This window comes from Vitis riparia, chromosome 1, assembly GCF_004353265.1.
Source record: "Vitis riparia cultivar Riparia Gloire de Montpellier isolate 1030 chromosome 1, EGFV_Vit.rip_1.0, whole genome shotgun sequence".
NCBI classification, from domain to species: domain Eukaryota; kingdom Viridiplantae; phylum Streptophyta; class Magnoliopsida; order Vitales; family Vitaceae; genus Vitis; species Vitis riparia.
The window spans coordinates 10,001,339-10,018,701 of NC_048431.1; the positions used below are offsets into that span (position 1 = coordinate 10,001,339).

Consider the following 17,363-nt stretch of genomic DNA (forward strand, 5'->3'; position numbering starts at 1 on the left):
CTCTTAAGGAAGTTCGACATGAGTTGAACCCTTCCAAATGCGCCTTTGCGTGAGTGCTGGGAAATTCCTAGGCTTTATGGTCAGTCAAAGGGGAATAGAGGTGAGCCAGAACAAGTCAAGGCAGTCGTAGAGACGTCACCCCCAGGAACAAAAAGGAATTACAACGCCTCACAGGCAAGCTTGTCGCTCTAGGACGTTTTATAGCCCGTTTCACCGATGAGCTACAGCCTTCTTCCTGGCAATCCGTAAAGCAGGACCAGCGGATGGACAGACAGCTGTCAAAACGCTTTTGAAAAAATCAAGCAACGCTCATGCAACCACCATCCTAAGCAGCCCATCCCCAGAGAAAAACTGTATGTGTACCTGGCTGTCTCAGAGTGGGCAGTTAGCGCTGTCTTATTCCGCTGCCCATCGCCAAGGAGCAGAAACCCATCTACTACATCAGCAGAGCGTTGGCAGATGTTGAAACCAGATATTCAAAGATAGAACTGACGGCCTTAGCTCTTCGAAGTGCCGCCAGAACTCCGCCCTTATTTTCAAGCCACCCCAGTGGTCGTATTAACTGACCAACCCTTCGCAATATCTTACACAAGCCGGACCTAACCGGGAGAATGCTTCAATGGGCATAGAGTTGAGTGAATTTGGAATAGAGTTCCAACCCAGATTGTCCATAAAAGGCCAAGTAATGGCTGACTTCGTGTTGGAATACTCTCGAAAGCCCATCCAACATGACGAATCAAGCGAAAAACAATGGTGGACATTGCGGGTTGTGGAGCCTCACGATCATCCGGTCCGGAGTAGGGTCCTCCTACAATCCCCAACCGGAGAACAGCTGGAGCAAGCATCCGGCTGGGGTTCCAAGCTCTAACAATGAAGCAGAGTATGAGGCCATCCTATCCGGATTGGATCTCGCCCTGGCTTTATCCGTCTCTAGGCTTGAGTCTATAGCGATTCCCAACTCGTGGTAAGACACGTTCAAAACGAATACGAAGCCAAAGATGAGCGCATGGCACAATACTTAAACAAAGTAAAAGATACTTTGCAACGGTTCACAGAGTGGACAATTGAAAAATCAGGCGGAACGAAAATGCGCGCGCCGACGCCCTGGCAGGTATAGCTGCCTCCCTTCCCACCAAAGAAGCAATACTACTGCCTATATATTTACAAGCCAAACTTCCATCACGGAAACCTCCACTTGCAACACCATTAAGGCAGGCGAAACAGATGACGAAGGGTGGATGAAAGATATCATTGAATACCTCGAACAGGCACCCTGCCTGAAGAATCTAACAAGCACACAAGATCCGGGTGCAAGCCGCCCGCTTCACCCTGGTTAAAGGGCACCTGTACAAGCGATCCTTACAGGCCCTACCTCAGATGTTTGAAACATTCAGAAGTACTTTATGTATTAGCTGAGTTGCACGAGGGAGTATGTGGGAACCATGCTGGAGGGCGATCACTGCACATAGAGCCCATTCGCAAGGTTATTACTGGCCTACGATGAAAAAAGACGCGGCAGCATACGTCAAAATGCGACAATGTCAAAGGCACGCCCCCATACTACCATGCATCGGGAGAGTTGAAAACGATCTCAGGTCCATGGCCCTTTGCACAGTGGGGCATGGACATAGTAGGACCTCTACCAGCCGCACCTGCCCAGAAGAATTCCTGCTTGTCGCCACAGACTACTTCAGTAAGTGGGTAGAAGCCGAAGCATATGCTAGCATCAAAGACAAGGATGTCACCAAATTCGTATGGAAGAACATCATTTGTCGCTTCGGAATTCCCCAAACAATCATAGCAGACAACGGTCCACAGTTTGATAGCAAGATTTTCCGAAAGTTCTGTTCAGAACTCAATATTCGGAACTCATATTCTACACCACGCTATCCTCAAGTAATGGGCAAGCGGAGGCCACAAACAAGACTCTAGTCACTGCCTTGAAGAAAGACTCGAGCAAGCAAAGGAAAATGGGTGGAGGAGCTACCGCGTCCTATGGGCTTATCGAACCACACCCGGACGTCCAACAGGCAATACTCCTTCGCCCTCGCATACGGAATGGACGCAATCATTCCCACCGAAATTGGCCTACCCACTATCCGAACCGAAATAGGAAGGCAGGATGATGCAAATGTAGAATTAGGGAGAATTTGGACTGGGCGGACGAAATAAGAGAAACTGCAGCCATCCGGATGGCAGGACTATCAGCAAAGGGCATCAGCTCACTACAATCGCAAAGTAAAGCCCAGAAGCTTCAAAAATGGTACGCTAGTCCTTAGAAAAGTTTTTGAAAATACTGCTGACATAGGGGCAGGAAATTCCAAGCCAATTGGGAAGGCCCCTACATAGTATCTAAAACAAGTGAAAGTGAGCCTATCATCTACAGAAGTTGGATGGAACCCCATTACAGCGACCATGGAATGTATCTAATTTAAAGCAGTATTACCAGTGAAAGATGAGGCAAAAATAGAATACAAAATGAATAGGTGTATTTTATTGATATTTGTGGAATGAATCATACACAAAAAGACCTCCGGACTACAAAGGTATAGAAAGAAGATAGTAGATTTTCTTTCACAAAAAGGAAAAGCTGTCATTGAGCAGGTTTGCTGTGCAGTTTCTCCAATTCACCCGGAGGAATTGAAGGAACGTCCCGTTTGATGCCATGTTTCTTCATACAGCAGCGGTAGCCGAACAAGTACATTTCATCAACTTGCTTCTGGTACTCCGCTTCAAGTTCCCCCCTCTCCGCAGCAAATTCACCTCCAGCTCTTCCTTTTGCGTTGACAAACGCAACTGCAACTCTTCTCTCTGCCGTCTCTCAATAGACACCTCTGTCCGGAGGTGCCTCACCTCCCTCCTCAAAAGAGCCATCTCCTCCTCCGCTCAAACAGGCGAACTTCCATAGAATCCTCCCGGCTCTTTACCTCAGCAACCTCCTCTCGAAGAACCTCGTTCTTCTCTCGAAGAACCTCGTTCTCCTCCCGAAGAACCTTGTTCTCCTCTCGAGCAGTAGATGAACTGGCTTCAGCCTGCTCCACTCTCAAGCGCAATTTCTCTTCATCATTTTTTCGCTGAAACACAAAAGATTTGTATACTCAGCAGTCTCCAGCAGGTCAGAAAGAAGATTGCGTTGAAGAACCACACGCGAAGGCCACTCACCAGCTGTAGGAAAAATACTCAAACAAAAAAAACCAAGTTACAAATCACACGACAAGCGCATCAGCATGACGAAGGAATTAAAAAGTAAATTATACCGTCTCTACTGTCTCGAACATCAGGGCTGAAGGTACCCCAGCGTCTGCAACAGAGGGAATCTGTTTTAGCTTCTCTTCCATCTCCGCATAACTGAAAGGGTTAGCAGGGATGAAAGTGGCATCATCAAAAGGACCCTCCCCCAAGGAGGCATTGGAGAGTGATTCCTCCTCCGGAACCACACCTTCAACATTCTCAACCGGCTGGGCCTCTCTGGGTGGAACCTCAGCCGGAGCCAGAACTGGAACCTCAGCCGGAGCCAGAACCGGAACCTCAGCCGGAGCCAGAATTGGAACCTCAGCCGGCACCAGCGCTGGACGGCGGGCTCTCTTCCGTCATCTCCACTACATCGCCTTCCGGACGACCCTCCGGGACGGATGAACAGCTGACTTCGATACCTTCTGTGAACCGGCCCTGAAGCGCCCAGCGAGGCCAGACTTCAAGTCGCGTACCAGACGCAACCTTCTCCTAGTTGGCCCCTTCACAGGCACAAGAGGACGAGGGCTTGCTCATGTACAGGCAACTCCTGGCTATCTGCCCCCATCTCTCCTGTTGGGGGTGTAACAGGAGGCAATCGGCAACCTCATCCGGGTGAGCTGAGCCTGGTTGATTTATTGAAGCTGCTTCCTCAGCCAGAAGAGCCATCCGAACGTCTGGCGCCACGAGGGCCCTGAAAGATTAAGGCCCCTAATAAATTCGAAAGTGGTTGAGACAGAGGACGGGAGAGGATTTTCCGGCTCTTCAATATTACATTCTTTTTCATAGCCAATGGGAGGGGGTACAAACTCTTTTGGAGGAGTTGGGATTTTTATTGCCTTACCCTTACTTTTTTTACTCAGCTTCTTCTTCTTTTGCTGGAGCACCAGCAGGCGGAGAGGACGCAGTCCGTTTCCCACCCGGAGCCTTCCGCAGAAGCCCTTCTTGTCTTTTCTTCTCCCGATCGTTGAGAAGGGCCTTGCGTTTCCGGGCATCTGCCTTCCGTACCCCTCATAGAAAGGAAGGTCTTCAAGAATAAAGTGCTCCCCGACTACCACTTCTTCAGGCAGCCGCCTGGGAAGTATGTTCAGCACGTATGCCTGAGGCTGCTGGACGACCAAGCGGAGGTTCTGCGCAGAAAGAAGCAGTTCGCATCTCCGCTCGGCTGAAGTTATTTCAAAAGCTTGTTCAAACGATCGAACGAAGCCTTCTCCACCCACTCCACCAGTTTTCCTCTCTTATCCTGGTCTACACCCAAGAAAGCAGAATATGTCAGCCACCTAAAAACAATGCTGACTTACAAACTATGCAAAGGCAGAAAGTAGCTTAGCTATACCTGGAATCTTCAGTGACTGATTGGGAACAAAGGGCCTGTCCGGATGCTCAGACAAACCTGCCCATACGCCCTTGACCAGCACCTGCCCCTTGGCGGCCTTTTATTCGAATCTGGTAGGTTTGTCACCAGTTGCAGGGATGGAAGGCTGGCGACGAAGCTGAAGATGTTACTCTTCACTTTCTTGATCGAGTAAACGAAAAGAACCTCCAGTAATGAGAGGTCCAAGTTGAACAGCATGCTCAGGATGCTGCACCCCATCAGCACCCGGATCATGTTGGGATGTACGTACACTGGAGGAATCTGGGTGAAGTGCAGAAATTCCTTGAGCAGAGAAGGGACAGGGAATCGAAGCCCAGCATTAAACTGCTCCTTGGTAAAGAGTATCGCGTTATTTTCCGGCTTCTCAGGCAACACGCCCTCCCATCAAACAGCTCTACAGACACGCCATTAGGAACGCAAAACCGATCGCGAAATTCTTTTACATTCAACTTTTCTACAGACTTTTCTGCACGAGCGTCACCAGACGGGCGAGCTGAAGTAACTTCCTTGGTAGCAGACATTTTCCAGTACAAAGATGAAGCACAATCTGCATGAAAGAAACCCAGCAAGTCAAACAAGCGAAATCGACCCCACAAAACCTCAAGCCCTACCCCACAGGAGATTCCATACCCCACCAAAACGCAAAAAGCGCAGGGGGGCAGCAGAAACTCCAAACATACACAAAAAAAAAAAAAAAAAAAAAAAAGAAAAAAAGAGAGCTTCCCAAGCGAATCAAAGGCAAACCAAGAAAAGAGCATGTGAGAAAGAAAGAAATCAAAATAGAGTTGCGTACCAAGTGTAAACTCGAAAACAGGGTCGAAAACCGCAAATGCAGTCACCGTCACCACCTGAATGCTGCCGGTACGCTCACAAGCAAAGACAAAACAGCAGACAAATGAAGCGATGACAAGGAAGATGCAGTAAGAAAAAGCAACGGGAGTCCACAGCCTGATATTTATAAGAGACAGCACCTCAGTATCCCAAGCGTTCAGAAAAACGCTATCATTAAACCGACACATTGCCTAGGGAATACCCAGAGACGGCGGCTCGCCATAAAGGCTCTCCTGTCTTTTCGCCTCAGCTCGCCACGTGGCCCAGTAAGAACAAAAAGCGAACCCCGGTTTTAAGAGGCAATCATTCTTTTTTAACCCGCCCATTTTGCTAGGGCAAAATCGACAACTTAAAAAGGGGGGCATTGTAGGGACCCATCCCTGATGACACGTGGCACACGTCCCTGACGACACGTGGCACGTGTTCCTACCCGGAATATCCACATCCGGATTCCCCCAAGAGTACACGTGGCGCGCTTTCCTATCCGGACCACCTCCATCACTCATCCGGCGACCTTTCATGTCCCACACGGATACGTTCATCCCGGACCACCGCCATTACGCATCCGGCGACCTTTCATGTTCCACCCGGATATGTTCATCCGGATCGCTGACCAGACTAAGCGTGCCTCACTACGTCATTCTGATATCCTGTCACAAATCATATTCTGATACCTGCAGAGCGAAAAGACAGAAGTGACAGCTAGTCACTTCCCGTTATCTCTGACAGCCGTTCGTAGGATGAGGATGTCCCTGCCACCACCTAGTGGCAATCATGGTAAACCAAAAAGCCTTCCATCATTTATGGAGGAGAGAGAGTTTCTAAATGGTATATATATGAACCTTCGCACAAAGAAGAAGGTAAGCTCCTCAATACCTAGAAAAAGGCCAACTGTGCCATCTACTTTTATCTCTCTTTCCATGGCTGACAAAACCGTCGGAGGGTGTGTCCGGACACCCCGTCCGGACGCCTTTTGCAGGAGCAGCTGAATCAGGAATTCGTGTTCGTTGAGATCGTATGTTTATCCATTTGGCAACTACGAGGATTGCTGAGAATACGAGGCCTCAACAGTCGTATGAAGTAAGGCTAATCATGTAATTAACAGATGATTTTAGTTCATTTGGTCATTGTCTTTTTAAGTCTTAAATCATTGTGTTGTTTGGTATAGCATCCTTTCTCATGTCCTTTTACTAGAATTATTCTTTAGGATTCGAGAGGGACTAGTCTATCCAGACATTAAATAATTACTTAAAAAAAAAAAAAAAAACTAATAGGATGAGGAGGAGGAAGAAGAAGATGAAATGGTACAAATTCCATATAAAAGTTGGAATGGGTTTGGTAATGGAGGGGAGGGGACGGGAGAGGAGAGGAGAAATGGAGACAGAGCAATCAATCAGATTGACAAGCCACCCTCTGCCACCACTCCATTTGCCTTTCTTTGAAAAGGGTAGGTTAGGATTCCGATTTATCCATACTTCATATTTACCCAAAACTAGGTCAACCCGACAAAGATACAAGCCTTCTCCATTTCCTACATTAACCTTCCCATATTATATCTTCCTTTCACTATCACCTCGGTTTTCTTCCTTAGTTTTTAATTTTTTTTTATTTTTAAAAGTATTTTATCGAATAAAGTTTGTTTTAAATCTCAATTATAAAAAAATAAAAAACAACAGGGAAAAAAAAAAAGAATTGATGCCGTCAAATAAGTGCCGAAGAAGGCGAGGAAGAGAAGTTGTGGTAGTTGCTAAGTTCGCTTATGATGACAGCGGCAAAGGGTGGCGGAATATAAGTGAGTGGAAACCGTTGATCAAAAACGTGGCAGAAGATGAGCGGAAGAGGAGAGAGGTTGGTAATGGGAAGAGAGAGAGGGGATTGGAGGGAGGGGAGAGGGTGTCAGATACGTCTGGAACATTCCGGGAAAAGCGGGGCCCACTGAAAAATGGTTGTGGATAGGGACGACCCCCAACACCCCCCACCGCGCTTTCATCACTCCACACGCCATCCATCCTAGGGAAGCTGCCGCGAAACGCGGCGACCAGATAAGCCCCGGCCCTACCCACCCAGTCCCGTCTTCAAAAATCTTAAGAATGCGTGTCCATCACTCTCACGTGCTCTCCACGTGTCTCAATCACAGCTCCCCTCGGTTTCGAACGTCGGTTGACGTGGGCGGCTCTTGTGTGTGGGAAGAAGGAGAGTGGTCCACGTGAGAAGAGGGTCACCGTACGGAGAGTGGGTGGACGAGGAAAATGGTTGAGAGGGAGAGAGGGGAAAGGTGGAGATCCTTGTCGTGCCGATTTTATCCACTTTGAACCACGTTATTCTCAATCCCCCATTCTTTTTCCATTTATTACCTCCATGCCACTCTTCCCCTTCCCCCACCAATTTTTTATTTATTTAATTTTTTTAAAGGAAATTTCTCATTTTAATATAAATAAAGCATGAAACACTTCGTTATATTAAAAAAAAAAATCATTAAAATTAATCTTAATTATATTGAAGTGATTACGGCTGCAGCCGACAGTCCTTAAAAGACGAAGTAAACAGCAGATGTATTAATGAGGAGATGCCCACCAAGTGGGGGTGGCGCCGGTACAGACTACAGCCATATATCCTCTCACAGTCATTATTTATGGAAAGGAGGCGAATTATGGAGGCGGCTGTGAGGATGATTTAAATAGGCAGAACGGCACTTGATATAGGAGTGAGTGGCAGTGATGTAAAAAAGTAGAAAAGAGAGGGGTGGGCAGGGAAAAGCAGAGGCAATGCTTATCCAAATGCCAGCTAGGAAGTGGAGGGGTGGGAGCGGCGTGCTGGGTCACGCTGGCCGAGTCAGTCTCCTCTGGCTGGGCGAACGCCCTTTGCGTTTTTTGGCTTTTCAATTTTAATGTTTTTATATTGTAAAGTAATTTCCCATTTGAAAAGTCGGTCATCCCTCTCACCCTCTATTATTTATTTATTTATTTTCTATGCAACCCAACCCCCAGCTGTCATTTATCACCACACCACACATGACACCCCCCTCTATCCCATCGCCCTTCCTTCCCATTTTACCCATTTACCCCCCTTTTCCCTCTTATTCCCGTAATCACCCCAACAAACCATGTGACAAAATTCTAGTTATTTAGATGAAGATGGAAGCTCTCACTCACGTTAATATGATGGCAGAGTGAGTACAAAATCAGTAATCAATTATGTTGGTATAGAATAGGTATATCCATTGTAATGGGATAATGGTATGGTGGGGTAATGGCGTGGTCTTTTTTTACTCTTGATAATTTATTAAAATATGAGAAGGATAATGATCATGACATTTACTCCCAATCACCTCCGAGACTACGAGTTTAGCTTTAAAAAACCAAAGCCAATCTTAACTAAGGTGGGGAGGCTGCATTTGACCTAACTTTTTGATTGGAAATGTAGAGGATAATATTGTTTATTGAGTGAATCCCACCAGTGGCCCATTTCTTTCCCATTAAATAAAATTGGGATGTTTTGGTGAACCGAACGACCCAACGCCAAAATAAATAAATTATTATTATTATTATTTACTTCATTTTCCAATCTAGGTAAACTTCGGCCACCTCACCTACCCTTTAACTTTAATCCTTCAAGCAATAACTCCAACCCTTCATCAATTGCCCTCTTTAACCTCAATTCTCTTTATTTAAAGAAGATTTTGTTTCATGATAATTTTATGAAACATTTTTAACCTAAAAAGTATTTTTTTTATATAAAATATTAGTATTATTTTTGGTTTAGAAAAATTGAAAGAAAAGTGAGAAAAAAAATAATTTTTTTAATTCAATAAATTATTTTCATATGCTTCTTTAAATTTATTTTACTTATTTTTTTATTACAATGATTTAATATCTATTAAAAAATAAAATAAGATTGAAAATTTATTTGATAATAATTTTAAGAAGCATTTCTAATTTAAAAAGTATTTTAAAAAAATATTAAAAATGTTTGATAAAATTTTAAAAATACTTTTATAAAATTTTAAAATATAATATTGAAAAATTAATTATAATGGTTTTTTTTAGAACGCTTTTACTCGAAAAAACACTTTCATTAAAAAGATTTTGAATAGAAACACTCTCGAACATACTCTAATTAAATTAAATTACAAATGTTTTTAAGTATTTTTTTATATCTAGAACTATTTAGACCTTATGATTAATTTTTAATGACATATTCTAGAATTTTCTTAGGATTTTAATATGCTGAATTTCATATTAACATCAAATGGGAACGGATAATGACGAAATATGAGAATATAACGAGGGGTATTTTGGTCAAAAAGGGTTAAAACCCAATCCCAAGCGTAAATCCAAACCATGGTTAAAATGTTAACTGTGATGAAGCTTCCTTCGGCTCTATCTCATTCTCATATCTATTTTTCCTTTTCCATGTTCTAATCCTTGTATCGCTTCTCCGTCTTCTCTTCTTCGATATCACGTGCTTTTCTCAGCATCTAATCGCCGTTTTACCGTCGCAGGCGCTCCGGCAACGTCCCAATCATGCCTTTTTTTTTCTTTCTCCGGTAGGGTTCTACAACCGAGTATCACTCGCTGAAACTACCGTTTCTTTGATCTACTGTTGGCCGGGTCTAAATTTTCTTCAGTTTTCTTGTGTTTTGACTGGTTTTAGAGAAAATGCGAGGATTTGAAACTTTAAATCACAGGTTTTTTTCATTATTTTCCTCTGAATTGAGCCTCGTCCACTATTAAGCTTAGTCGAGGAGAGCTTTTATTTTTAGGAAACGAAAACTACATTAAACGTACAAGTCGAGAGTTTCTTTGATTTCCTCTACTTTTCATTTATTTTCTTCCGTTTTTTATTGCCACATAACCGAGCACTTGCGTGTTTTTTAACGTTTAAGAGGTGAATTGAAGGTTAGGTTGCGTTTTATGTATGTTTTGTTTTTTTTAATTTTGATTATTTTTTTTTTCAGGAAATTGCTGATCTGTTAACGGCAGAAGTTTGGCGATCGATTATTTGCTTGATTTGGTTTTTGGGTAAGATCTCGATATTTCGTTATTTTCTGTCTCCGAGTTTTTGAGATCTGAAATTACTTGTGTCTGTTCAGTTTTAGCGTGAACTGGAGCCATTTTCCCGTGAAATTTATATTTTATTAATCTTTTCTATTTTCAATTCATGAAAAGGTTGTTTCCTGTTTCAAGGGTTCTCTCAAATTATTTGTTTGTTTTTTCTTTTAAATTCTTTTAGCGATTAGTGATTATATTATCACGAGTGTTTTGCTATTCTTTGAGGTAGGTTAGCTTTCAAGGGAAATGTTTTGGTGAAATTTTTTTTTAGAGAGAATTCCAGTGCAGAGGCAACTGAGAAAACATGAATTCACCAAAATGGAGTCTTGACCAAATCTTTTTCTTAGAGAAATTTTCGAGGATCTATTTTCCAGCTAAAGAAATGAACCCAACTGTAATAACATTGCAAAACATGTGGATAAGACACTAGAAACAAGTAATACCACTAAACTAGAAATCAGACTGTTTGGAAGTTTTGGAATATAATTAAACAAGAAAATGAGGACAAAGCCCAGGAGAATATTTGAAATTATTAGGCTTCTTTTGGAGGAAAAGAAAGAAAAATGAAGAAAATTACTTAACAATAGACCGCTTCTTCAAACTGTTTTTGACATTCCGTTTTTCCTTTCCCCTCATTCTTTGTGATCGAGAAGGAACTTATTTTGAAATTTAGAAGGATACCCTTAACTCTTGAAGGAAAAAGATGGAATGTTATGTTGTTAAAAGAGTATAGGAATATGGGTATGTTTAGTAAAGCAAATTTAGTGTAAAAACTCATATTTTTTAATTTTGTTATGATTACCTGGAGGGATGGGGTGCATGTGCGCACACACAACTTGGATTAATATATGAGTACAACCTATCCTTAGATTGCCAATCAACTAGGTTGAGAAATGGTTGATCACAAAAAATATAATGAATTTTGGTTTTTCTCTCTAAATTTTATTTTATGTGTAGTATCAATCACCCATTCTGTCGCAGGATGCTTTTGGTGTTGAACATATCCTTATCTAGGTCATTTACCCTTTTACCATTTTTATGCATAATAACAAAGCCTTTTTTAAGAGAGAGAAGGAAAATATTTATGTAGAGAGCGTGGAAATTGCTTGGGGAACTAGAAGCTGTCTTTTTGGCATGTGGCAGAACACATGTGGAACCTAGGTCTAGCATGGGGGCAGATTATTGGGTGGTTTTATCTTTTATGTACTATTACACGTTGGCTAACTGTGGGTGAGCTTCGTGGGCATGAGTGTTTTTGGCATTTACAGCCTCTTATCTAAGTGTAGGTCAAACCAATTCAGCCTTTTGCTTTGCCTTAGCTTGTGTTACCATGAAATGGTTTTGTAAGCATTACTCTGTTGGGAGCAGTGATATTTTGGGTCAGCAAAATAGTTGGTCCTCTTCTGATGAATAATCATAGGTGATCAGCCTTGTCTGGATAGATATTCGGAAGTGCTTTCTTGTCTTTTGGAAGCCAACAACAAATATTGTAAAGGGGGGAAATGTGTTTGGTAGTGCTCCTAAAAGTGTCTATTTAAAACCAAACAAGAGAGAAATTATAGAAGCTTTGATGCATGATGAAAATTTGTAGCTTTTAAAGCAACTCTTTTTTATTCCTTGCATGCCTTCTATATCCTTCTACATCCTTTATTACCAATGACACCAAACTGATGCACGTGAATGCCGCTGCAAGCGTTGACCGGTTGATTGCTACATCCTTCTATATCCATCATTGTTGATTTCTCCACCAATGGTACAAGTCTGTTACTGCTACTGTCACCATCACCTCTACCACTGGTGTCCTTTGGCTGTTTCACTTCCATCATTACCATTGTCCATTTCACAATATTGAAACCATCAATATCATTACTACACATGATTACTGTTCTCTGCAGAGAAAGTAAGAAGGAATTGCTGCTTTTATTTCTTCCAAACATTTTTGAAAGGATATATGGGTGGTGCTTTTCTAATAAGTTATCAGAGGTGTTATATGGGAACAGAATATAAAATAGAGCAGGAACTGAAAGTTGGAAATAAATATGACAAGTTATTCTGGAATCAAATGATTTTGGGTTTTCTAGTTAGCATTGTGGAATTAAGTTTACTAACAAAATTCCTTTTTGCAGTTATTCTCATTGTATCACTGAGCAATTGAAATAGAAATTTTACTATTTTGTCTTTTGTTGTTTGCCTGTGTGATTCATTTGGATGATCTCTCTCCCTCTCTCCCTGTGTGTGTGTGTGAAATATAATGTTGTGTATTTACATATGAGAATCAAGTAATATGGGCATTTTATTCCTTCTTTTTCTTGTACATTGTAGGTTTTTATATTTTTGGACTCCAACAATTGTGAGAGATATTTCTATTTGAGACTTTGTTGATTTTACTTGATCAGCACTTGTATTATATGTAAGTAGGCAAACACTCTTTCTGCAAGTGATGGCCTCAAGATCATGTGCAAATTTTTTGGACTTGGCTTCTGGAAACCTGCTGGATATCCCTCATACTCCTAGACCTCTTCCACGGGTGATGACTGTTCCTGGAATCATCTCTGACTTGGATGGATATGGCAGTAATGATGGGGATTCTGATGTTTGTCATGAGCGGAAAATTATAGTGGCAAATATGCTGCCTTTGCATGCTCAAAGGGATAAAGTGACTGCCAAATGGTGCTTTAGTTTAGATGAAGATTCTCTTCTATTGCATTTAAAGGATGGTTTCTCCCCTGAAACAGAGGTTATTTATGTGGGGTCTCTCAAGGTTGAAATAGATGCAAGTGAGCAGGAAGAAGTTGCACAGAAACTGCTGGAGGATTTCAATTGTGTACCAACATTTTTACCTCATGACCTGCATAAAAAGTTTTATCATGGGTTCTGTAAACAGCAACTGTGGCCTCTTTTTCATTACATGTTGCCCATGTGCCCCGACCATGGCGATCGCTTTGATCGCGTGCTTTGGCAGGCCTATGTTTCTGCTAATAAGATATTTGCAGACAAGGTCAGAGAAGTGATCAATCCTGATGATGATTATGTTTGGGTTCAGGATTATCACTTGATGGTTCTCCCTACATTCTTAAGGAAGCGCTTCCATCGTGTCAAGCTTGGGTTCTTCCTGCACAGTCCATTCCCCTCATCAGAAATATACAGAACCCTACCAGTTAGAGATGAAATTCTCCGAGGATTGCTGAATTGTGATCTAATTGGCTTTCAGACATTTGATTATGCTCGCCACTTCCTGTCCTGCTGCAGTAGAATGCTGGGTTTGGACTACGAATCTAAGCGGGGACACATTGGACTTGATTACTCGGGTCGGACTGTGTATATCAAAATTCTGCCTGTTGGGGTTCATATGGGTAGACTTGAATCTGTACTGAATCTTCACTCTACATCTGCCAAAATCAAAGAAATTCAAAAACAGTTTGAAGGGAAAAAATTGATTCTTGGTGTGGATGACATGGATATATTTAAAGGTATTAGTCTGAAATTTCTTGCTGTAGAACAGCTCTTACAACAGCACCCAGAGTTGCAAGGAAAACTTGTACTGGTTCAAATTGTGAACCCGGCGAGGAGCACAGGGAAAGATGTCCAGGAAGCAAAAAGAGAGACATATTTAACTGCTGAAAGGATCAATAAAACTTATGGTTCCCCAAATTATGAGCCGGTGATTCTCATTGATCGTCCTGTTGCTCGCTATGAGAAGTCTGCCTATTATGCTGTGGCAGAATGTTGCATAGTGAATGCTGTAAGGGATGGAATGAACTTAGTTCCTTACAAGTATATTGTCTGCAGGCAGGGAACTCCACATATGGATAAAGAAACAGGCATGAACTTGGTTTCTCCTCCCACCAGCATGCTTGTTGTCTCTGAGTTTATAGGTTGCTCACCTTCTTTAAGTGGAGCAATTAGGGTTAACCCATGGGATACTGATGCTGTGGCTGAAGCCTTAAATTTGGCAATTACCATGCCCAATTCTGAAAAGCAGTTGCGTCATGAGAAACACTATCGATATGTTAGCTCTCATGATGTGGCCTACTGGGCACGCAGCTTTATGCATGATCTTGACAGAGCATGCAAGGATCATTATAGCAAACGGTGTTGGGGAATTGGTCTGGGACTGGGTTTCAGAGTTGTTTCGCTTTCCCCAAGTTTTAGGAAATTGTCTATTGACCATATAGTCTCAACCTATAAGAGGACAACTAGAAGGGCAATATTTCTGGATTATGATGGGACTGTTGTACCACAATCTTCTATTATTAAATCCCCCAGCCCTGAAGTTATATCTGTTCTGAGTACTTTATGCAGTGATCCTAAGAACACTGTATTTATTGTTAGTGGCAGGGGAAGGAGTTCACTGAGTGAGTGGCTTGCCCCATGTGAAAGGTTGGGAATAGCAGCTGAGCATGGGTACTTTATGAGGTATGTTTGTATCATGTTCTTTAATGTTTCACTTGCCCTTTGACATGCCTTCTACAAAATTTAGGTTTTTGTTCTTGTACATTGCAGGTGGAATGAGTCCACCAAGTGGGAAAGTTGTAACTTGGCTGCCGACCTTGACTGGAAAAAAGTTGTGGAGCCTGTGATGAGATTATATACTGAGACAACTGATGGCTCCAACATAGAGATTAAAGAGAGTGCTTTAGTATGGCACCATCAGGACGCAGACCCAGATTTTGGATCCTGCCAAGCAAAAGAATTGATGGATCATTTGGAAAATGTACTTGCAAATGAGCCAGCAGTTGTGAAAAGGGGCCAGCATATCGTCGAAGTTAAACCACAGGTACGACTCTCTCTCTCTCTCTCTCTCTCACACACACACACACACATGAGCCCACATGCACAGAGACTTAGCTGAAGCAATTTTTCTTATGAGTGTCTTGGTATCATGCAGGGAGTGAGCAAAGGGTTGGTGGCAGAGAAGGTTCTCTCAACAATGGTCAATGATGGAAAGCCTCCAGATTTTGTAATGTGCATTGGAGATGATAGATCTGATGAAGATATGTTTGAGGGAATATTCAGGACGATATCTAGCCCGTCTCTGTCTATGAGTCCAGAGATCTTTGCCTGCACTGTGGGACAAAAGCCGAGCAAGGCCAAGTACTATCTTGATGATACTACTGATGTTGTGAGATTGCTTCAAGGCCTAGCTACTGCTTCAAATCCAAAGCCTAGGTATATTGCTCAAATCCAGGTTTCTTTTGAAAGTTCCATTTGAATTTGAACAAAGTGGTTAGAGCAGATTTGCCCATTCTTTATGCGGTAGGCACTGAGGGAGTCATTGATCTTAACCAGTGGAAGCTTGTTGCGGATATGATTTTTTGTTGGTCATTGAATTGGTTCAAGCCGCTTGAAGAAGGTGAGTGGGAGATCGAAGTGTTTGCTAGGATGGTTATAAATGGTGATGAAGATCTTGTATTTCAAGAAAGAAGCATCTTTGGGGCGAATTATCTTGCCAACTTCAGGTTTGCAGATGTTGTTGCGGTTGTTCATACTGAATAGAAGGTACTCCATTCATTCCTCACCAAAACCTTGTAGGCCCATAGAACCGAGTAATACTTGGGTTTGGGTGACCCTATCCTGTGGGGTAGACTGTAGGGATTCTTACCAAAAAAGAGAAAAAAACGGCATCACTGATTTGTACAGAGACGTTCTTTTCTTTCTCATACATGATGTCAGTTTGAAGAAATTTCTGTTGATCCATTCTAACGGTTAACTAAATCCATATCAAGCATATCTTCAAATATGGTGGAATTAAACCCTTGGCGACCGCGGATCTTCAAGTGAATGAATGTTGTGTGTAAATTCAATCCTAAATTCTTAATCCATGATTTTTAGGTTATGTTTGGAAGGGGAAAAGTGAATGAATGTTGTGTGTAAATTCAATCCTAAATTCTTAATCCATGATTTTTAGGTTATGTTTGGAAGGGGAAATGTAAGAGAAAGAAAATATAAAGGAAAAGTTAAAAAAAAAAAAAAAAAAAGTGAAGGGATTAAATAATTTAAAAATATATAAGTTTTTAATTAGTTTTAATTATATTTGATTTTTTTTTATTTTTAAGATAATTAAACATAAAAAAAATTATTTTATTTTATTTTATTTTTTCTTAGTATTTTTTGTAATCAAATATAACCTAGGGTTAATTGTCACCACTTTCCTCATCATTTTATTTTATTTTATTTTTTTAATTTAACTATGATTTCATTTTGGAACACTTTTAAACTGAAACTACTTATCATAAATGTTGTTTCATTTTTAATTGTTTACGTTTTTTACTTCAAATTTTATATGTATTTTTTAAAAAAGATTTTGTTATTTTATTTTATTTATTCATTTGAAGATTATTAATTTATTATTATTTTTAAAAATTTATCTTTATTGAAAAAGGAGTCTTAAATGCATCTATTAACGTGTCCACTTATATTTTTATTTTTTCTAAAAAAGTATATTTAAAATACCCAAAATGCCCTCTTAACTTTGCCCACCAAAACCTAATTTTTAATTTTTTTAACCTTTCTCTTATTGAATTAATATTATAACTTTAAGTTTAAATATATAAAATTTTTATTATATATATATATATATAAATAATTACACTTAAATAAAAAGTATTAGTTAATAAAATAGTAATTTTAAATATATAACTTTTATATACTTGTTTTATAATTTTAAATTTTAATGATTTTATTTTGTACATATTTATTTTAATAATAATAATAAATTACTATTTTATTTATCAATAAATTAATAATTTTAAATAATAAAGTTATATAAATAAATAAGATAAAATCAAAATCAAAATCATAAAAAAAAAAACTAATTCTGTTTGGACTCATTCAACTTTCTCTCCATATCCGAATAAAGTTTTACTGACCAACTG

The 17,363-nt window shown here is 40.8% G+C and overlaps 2 protein-coding genes across 4 annotated transcripts; one reads left to right on the forward strand and one right to left on the reverse strand.

Moving 5' to 3' along the window:
- Positions 1-4,836: 4,836 nt before the first annotated feature.
- On the reverse strand, positions 4,837-5,835 carry LOC117920082. The gene is made up of 2 exons (XM_034837436.1): positions 5,400-5,835; positions 4,837-5,153 (listed from the first exon to the last, which is right to left on the reverse strand). Exons 1-2 carry the CDS (start codon positions 5,623-5,625, stop codon positions 4,837-4,839), a joined length of 543 nt encoding a protein of 180 aa, XP_034693327.1. The 5' UTR covers positions 5,626-5,835.
- Positions 5,836-9,827: 3,992 nt separating this feature from the next.
- LOC117912151 (probable alpha,alpha-trehalose-phosphate synthase [UDP-forming] 10) lies at positions 9,828-16,241 on the forward strand. 3 transcript variants are annotated; one of them, XM_034826659.1, is made up of 6 exons: positions 9,828-9,983; positions 10,395-10,458; positions 12,811-14,904; positions 14,992-15,265; positions 15,377-15,657; positions 15,749-16,241. In XM_034826659.1, the coding sequence occupies exons 3-6, from the start codon at positions 12,929-12,931 to the stop codon at positions 15,753-15,755; spliced, it is 2,538 nt and encodes an 845-aa protein (XP_034682550.1). In that variant the 5' UTR covers positions 9,828-9,983; positions 10,395-10,458; positions 12,811-12,928; the 3' UTR covers positions 15,756-16,241. The 3 variants fall into 3 exon arrangements, with proteins under 3 accessions (XP_034682550.1, XP_034682535.1, XP_034682542.1); XM_034826644.1 differs by having other exon boundaries at positions 15,377-16,241; XM_034826651.1 differs by having other exon boundaries at positions 12,907-14,904; positions 15,377-16,241.
- The last annotated feature ends 1,122 nt before the right edge of the window (positions 16,242-17,363 follow it).

Excerpts from the sequence above, each read along its gene's own strand:
- LOC117912151 (XM_034826644.1), top strand. The coding sequence starts at position 12,929 with ATGGCCTCAAGATCATGTGCAAATTTTTTGGACTTGGCTTCTGGAAAC. Across the intron at positions 14,905-14,991 it reads GAGCATGGGTACTTTATGAG|GTGGAATGAGTCCACCAAGT; the intron begins GTATGTTTGTAT and ends TGTACATTGCAG. Across the intron at positions 15,266-15,376 it reads TCGTCGAAGTTAAACCACAG|GGAGTGAGCAAAGGGTTGGT; the intron begins GTACGACTCTCT and ends GGTATCATGCAG.
- LOC117920082 (XM_034837436.1), bottom strand. The coding sequence starts at position 5,625 with ATGTGTCGGTTTAATGATAGCGTTTTTCTGAACGCTTGGGATACTGAG. Across the intron at positions 5,154-5,399 it reads TGTTTTCGAGTTTACACTTG|ATTGTGCTTCATCTTTGTAC; the intron begins GTACGCAACTCT and ends TCTTTCATGCAG.